Below are 6,470 nucleotides of genomic sequence, written 5' to 3'. Positions count from 1 at the left end.
CACAGGGCCAGCCACATTAACTATACATTTTTATGTACACATTTTATAAAATCTAAATACAGAACAAGTATTTCTGATGACAATATAACTCCTGGATTGAAATACACTGCAAATGTAAAATACACACAAAATTTCAAAGGCTTAGTACTACAAAAAAAAAAAAAAAGAATGTAAAAGATTACATTACTATTTTTTCTATTGATTACATATTAAATGATAATAGTTTGGGTATACTGAGTAAAATAAAATATATTATTAAAATTAATTTCACCTTTCTTTTTAATTTTAATTTTTTTGAAGATTGGCACCTGGGCTAACAACTGTTGCCAATCTTCTTTTTTTTTCTGCTTTTTCTCCCCAAATCCCCCCAGTACATAGTTGTATATTTTAGTTGCGGGTCCTTCCAGTTGTGGCATGTGCGAGGCCGCCTCAGCGCGGCATGACGACCGATGCCAAGTCCCCGCCCAGGATCCCAACCGGCGAAACCCCGCGCCACCGAAGCGAAGCGCGCGAACTTAACTGCTCGGTCACCAGCCGGCCATTCTTTTTAAGTTTTTAAACGTGATATGAGAAAATCTGAGATCACCTACGCAGCCGCCAGCACTGGGCCAGGCCGCTCTGGGCCAGGAACCCTCCCGTTCCTCTCCACTTCCTGCCTCATTTACCACGGGGCATCCACCTGGTCCTGAACCCCGCTGTCTGCTGTGGTTTCCTAATCCCAGGCAGCTTTTCGTTCCCTTCCTAGGTGATCCCACAGTCTACTTTCTCCGTCACTCCAACACAGGGGTTTTCAGACCCTGGCGACCCTACAGGAGTGGTCTGGCAATTCCCGACTCACGCCGCCAGAGGGAGCTGCGTCGCTGCCGTGGTTGCCGAGCAACCCGTGGCCCGGAAGCAGTTCCCCGCCCGGCCCCGGGGTAGCCGCGCTCCGGCCGACTTCCGGCGGGGCGGAGACTGGGTCGCGGCAGTCTGGTTTCGGCGGCTGCGGCGGCCGCGGCGGCGCGATGACCACCCTCCGGGCCTTCACGTGCGATGACCTGTTCCGCTTCAACAACATGTGAGTGCGGCGCGCCCTGGGCCGGAGCTCGGGCCGCGGATCTGCAGCCAGGCCGGGCCCGCGCGAGCTACGCCCGCCGGGCCGTCACGGGCGCCTCCCTGGGCGCTCATGGTCAGAGGCCGGCGCCGGGGCGGACGCGCGGACGGCCCTGCTGACCTTGGCCGAGGCGCTCAGGCCTGTCCAGCAGTCCCGCGTGCTCGTCGGCGCGGGGCAGCGCGGCCGCCTGTCAGGGCGCCGGGCGCGAGGAGCTGGGGAGCGGCCCGAGCCCCCGGCGGGCGGCCGGTCTGCGGCCTGCGGGCCCGGGACAGCACGGGACTCGGCTGTGTCCTCTATGTGGTGGACTCTCCAGGCTAGGGCCGCGGGCGTGCTTGCGAGGTCAGGAGCTAGTCGCTCGGCCTTTCGGGAGCTTGGGCGGGTGGTGCTGGTTGGCTGTGCGCGCGAAGCGGCGTGGCGCTTGGGGCCCCCGCGGCGCCTCGTCCCGCGGGGCGACCCTTCCTCCCGGGGCGCGCCCAGCCCCGACGGCTTTTCTGTGTTGTGTAGTTGGGGCAGGGGGCACGTGCTGGTGGAGGCCCACCGCGTGTGGTTTCTTTCAACCCGACTTAAGTTGGGTGACTTGCAGGTACCACCCCCCTCCTTTTTTTAAGAAAACCTTTTATCACGGAAATTTCTGAACATTTAGGAAGTTGGCCATAGTTTTGCCGTGAACAGCCGCAGACGCGTCAGCTCGGTTCTGCAGTTAACATTTTGCTACTTTGGCTTCATCCGTTTCCTTCCTCCCTCCCGCACCCGCTTTTAGAGACAGCGGGGCAGTATGTGAAAAAAAGGACCGGGTGGTTCAGATTCGAGTGTCAGGAGGAGGGAAAGAACTTGAGATGAGGTGACTAGAAACATTTCAAAGAGGGGAGGAGCGGTGAAGGATGGATGAAGTGTCGACAGTGACAGGGAAGGAAGTTCTGGAGAAGGACGCAGCTGTGGAGGGGGACAGCTTGAGGTGCGGCCGCACCCCCGGAGACGAGCAGTAGCTTTCTGTGACGGAGCAGTCAGAGAAAGTGGTGACGCTGGACGTTTGCTCCCCTTTGACGCGTTTAGACTTGATCCTGTGGGAAGAATTCCCTCTGGGGCCTCCCAGTCGAAGCGGCGTGACTGAGGCGACCTGCACGGGGCTCTCACCGTGCCCAGCGCTGGCACTGTGGTAACCCGTTTAATCCACGCGGTTCTGTGAGGTGGATGCTCTCATTATTCGCATTGTATATAGGAGTGAACTAGGGTGCCGAGAGCTCGAGTGGGATGGCCCCGGTGCTAGAGCCGCGGGGTGGGAGTGGGTGAAGCCAGGAATCCAGTCCAAGGGGTTGGCCCTGGAGCACTGACTCCTAGAGGGTGGTCTCCCACCCTGGGGAACGAAATGAAATCCTCATCTGTTTGAGAACCACTGCTCTGGAGCCTGAGCTCTTCACCACGGGCCGTGTGGAGCGGGAGGTGGGTGGAGGAGGTGCACCAGGCAGGGGAGCCATTTGGGAGGTCTTGGCAGTGGCCCAGAGACCATGCCTTGACAAAGGCTTGGCTTTGGGAGGTGCGGGCCAGGGAGCTGCCAGAGTGCCTTGAAGCTTCAAGGACAGCCACAGCAAAGCCTCTTGGAGAATCAGGTTTAACTGAAGATCTAGGAAGGGACCCATAATATTTTATGTAAAAGTGAATAGACTGGAAGGAAAATAACCATGAACATTTATAATAAAACATTAGATTTCAGAGAGTCATCTAGCTTGTTAAGGCCTTTTCAGAATATGCTGGTGAGGGAACTCCTCTTCCCATTTTCTCCTATTTCTCACTTTGATGAGGGCACCTCAGTAGGGAACTCTGAGAATCACAGGATTAGGGTGTTGCAGTAGGAATTGAAAGAAGCGGTGGTGGGGCCAGCGCGGTGGCGCAGCGGTTGAGTTCGCACGTTTCGCTTCGGCGGCCCAGGGTTCGCCTGTTCAGATCCCGGGTGTGGACATGGCACCGCTTGGCAAAAGCCATGCTCTGGTAGGCATCCCACGTATAAAGTAGGGGAAGATGGGCATGGACATTAGCTCAGGGCCAGTCTTAGCAAAAAGAGGAGGATTGGCAGTAGTTAGCTCAGGGCTAATCTTCCTTAAAAAAATGCAGTGGATGTAGAAATATTGCGGTGAATTTAACAAATATTTTATTTACCTTGGGAAAATATCTGCAGGCCTACTATGTACCACTCTTGGAAACACAGCAGTGAACAAATCAGAAAAAAAAAACTTTATAGAATTTACATTTTAGAGGGAAAAACAAGAAAATAAAACATTTAGAACTTAGTGTTGAGCACAAAAGAAAAAATGAAAACAGGAAAGGGAAATAGGAAGTGAGTGAGAATTCAGCTTTAGGTAGGTATTCAGGGAAGGTGTCACTGAAGACAGACCCAGGGGAGGTGAGGGAGTGGGTCATGTGGGTTTTGGGGTCGGGGAACGTCCAGGCAGAGATCCCTTTCAGACAGGAGGAGGAGGCCAGTGTTGCTGGAACAGAGGGAGCGATGGTATGAGGAGACGAGGTCAGAGTCAAAGGGCTAGATCCTGAAGAGGCCATCACAAGACTTGGGCTTCTCTGCCGAGTGTACTGAAATACCCAGGGGGAGAAGTCAGGCACCATCTGGGCATGGAGTTCTCTAGTTTAGGTCTGGGCTAAAGATAGAAATTTGGGGGTCAACACTGTGTAGATGGTGCTAAAACCAGGAGACATCAGTGATGACCAGGAGACATCAGCTAGGTGACATCAGTGATGAAGTGAGTGTAGACAGAAAAAAAGAGGCTCCAGGATGGTGCCCTTGGGCATCCACTGTTAGAGTAAAGGAAACCTAGGGCCCATTGAGGTGGGAGGAAAACCTGATGGTGGGGTCTCAGAAGCAGAGGGAGTGGGGAACTAATGTCAAGAGCTGCTGATGGCTAAGTCTACAGCATATCTGTACATTTCTCGCAGGAGAGCGAGAATTGCAGAAGCAGGGTCCTGGGTGGTGAGAGGTGTTGGGATCTGCTCACCAGAACTCCAGGCCTGGTTACAGAAGAGCCAGTAGAGTATGGGTGCGGATGCTTGTAGGTGGGTTTCTGTGGTGGGACCTGGTGAAGCTTTCTTCTTACTGTCATCTTTTCTTTGTGAAATAGGAAGCAGCTGAGATGGAGAAGGGGGGTGGCCTGTTGGAGAGTTGACGTGAGATGAGAGGATATAAAATAGTCATTGTATCAGAGCTGTGCTTCTCCAGATGTGGACTGGGGCTCTTCAAGATTGTTTTGGGGGTTCTGCAAGGTCAGATTTTCATGATAATACTAAGATGGTTTTTTGCCTTTTCTGCTCTCCTCCTCTCACAAGGGCATGGTGGAGTTTTCCAGATAGGTGATCCTGTAACAGCAAGCATAACAGACACAGATATGAGAATCCAACTGTCTTCTATTAATCTAGACATTAAAAACATCTGTGAAATTGTTAAAACAATGCCATTCTTGTCATTAAGTTTTTTTTGTTTTAGAAAATAGTGATTTTTTTGGTAAAAAAAAGTTATTCATGCGAAATGGGTGAAGGTGATCAAAAGGTACAAACTTCTAGTTATAAAATTAGTAAGTAACAGGGATGTGATGTACAGCATGGTGACTGATCATGCACTGCATAATGATGTTTTGGTCAATGATGGACTGCATAAGATTATAATGGAGCTGAAAAATTCCTATTGCCTAGTGACATCATGACCATGATAACGTAGTGCAGTGCTTTACTTACATGTTTGTGATGGTGCTGTGTAAACAGATCTATTGCGCTGCCTGTTGTATAAAAGTATAGCACATACAATTAGGCACAGTCCATAATACTTGATAATGGTAATAATAGACTATATACATATTGGTATATGTATTTACTATACTAAACTTTTTGTCATTATGTTAGAGTGTACTCTTTCTACTTAAAAAAATTAGTTTACTGTAAATCAGCTGAATCGTACTGTAAATCAGTATCCTCTCTTAATGCCAGTAGCAGCCTCATACATCTTGTGTTTGCTGCATCTCTTGATTGCATCATTTTCTCTTGTGCTTGATTTAATCTCATTGTTTTGTTCATCATGGCCCCTAAGCATACAGAATCCACTGCTAATGTTGCCACTATGAGGACCATCAAGTAATTGACTAGAAATGAAATTAAAAGTGATTAAGGATGATGAAGGTGGGAAATCAGTGATGGCTGTTCCTCACCAGTCAGGGATGTCCCACTCCACCATAGCTGTGATCTTGAAGGACAAGAACAGAGTGACAAGCTTTTGGGATGTGCTTCCTTGAAGGTAGTGAGATTAACAAAAATTCGAGAAGGGCCTATATCAGACATGGAGAAACTTCTAATAATGTGGATTGCAGATCAGACACAGAAGTGTGTTCCTCTCGGTACCGTGACAATCACAGCCAAAGCAAAAACTTTGTGATGTTGAAAGAAAAGGCTGGATCTGACTACGATGTTGAATTTCCTGCTAGCTCTGCGTCTTTTAAATGATTGAAGAATCGTATTCATTACATAATGTGAAAGTGAGTAGTGAGTCTGCTAGTGCCGGTGTGAAGGCAGCTGAAGAATTTTTAGAAACTCTAGATAATCTGATTGTGGAGGAAAATTACTTGCCAGAGCAAATTTCAATATGGATGAAAGCTCCCTATTCTGGAAATGGATGCCTGAAAGGACTTTCATCCATAAGGAGGCCAAGTTAATGCCAGATTTCAAGGCTTCTAAGGACAGGATAACAGTCTTACTTGGGGCAATGTTGCAGGCTACAGATCCTTTGAAATCCTTTGTGATCTGACACAGTGAGAACCCCAGGGCCTTCAAGAATATCAGTAAGCACACACAGCCAGTGTACTACAGGAGCAATAAGATGTTATGGATGACCCAGCTCCTCTTTCAAGATGCCCTCCTGAATTGCTATGCCAACGAAATGAAGAAGTACTGTTTGGAGAATAACGTACCTTTCAAGATTTTGCTTATTGGTAATAATGCTCCTGGACATCCTCCTTTTATTGATGGTCTTCATCCCAGTATCAAAGGGTTGTTTCTCCCTCCGAACACCACCTCTTTGATCCAACCAGTGCATCAAGGAGCTTTTAAGGCCTACTCCCTGAGGACCTTTCCTTAGGCTATTGCTGCAACTGAGGAAGACAAGACACTGAGAAGACACGGATGCAATTCTGGAAGGATTACAACATCTCTGACTGCATCAAGAACCTTGCTTGGGCTTGGGGTACTGTCACCAAGGAGTGTATGAGTGGCATCTGGAAGAAGACACTCAAGAGGTTCGTCCATGACTTCGAAGATTTGCCAAGGATGAGGAGCTTGCAAAAATCAACGAGGCTGTGGTTGACATGACAAACAGAATTAACCTGGATGT

At 49.3% G+C, this 6,470-nt stretch overlaps 1 protein-coding gene across 2 annotated transcripts in view; it reads left to right on the top strand.

The window, feature by feature from the left end:
- Nucleotides 1-927: 927 nt before the first annotated feature.
- Nucleotides 928-6,470, top strand: part of NAA20 (N-alpha-acetyltransferase 20, NatB catalytic subunit) — a 19,338-nt gene continuing 13,795 nt past the window's right edge. Inside the window, exon 1 of one of the 2 annotated variants that reach the window (XM_046678351.1) lies at nucleotides 928-1,057. In XM_046678351.1, the coding sequence (XP_046534307.1) occupies nucleotides 1,005-1,057 (53 nt within the window). In that variant the 5' untranslated portion in view covers nucleotides 928-1,004. The remainder of the gene's footprint in view (nucleotides 1,058-6,470) is intronic. The other variant, XM_046678352.1, reaches the window with a different exon arrangement.

The sequence above is a fragment of the Equus quagga genome, chromosome 12, assembly GCF_021613505.1.
Source record: "Equus quagga isolate Etosha38 chromosome 12, UCLA_HA_Equagga_1.0, whole genome shotgun sequence".
NCBI classification, from domain to species: Eukaryota; Metazoa; Chordata; class Mammalia; order Perissodactyla; family Equidae; genus Equus; species Equus quagga.
The sequence above is the reverse complement of the archived record's forward strand: the minus strand, read 5'-3'. Positions and strand labels throughout refer to the sequence as shown.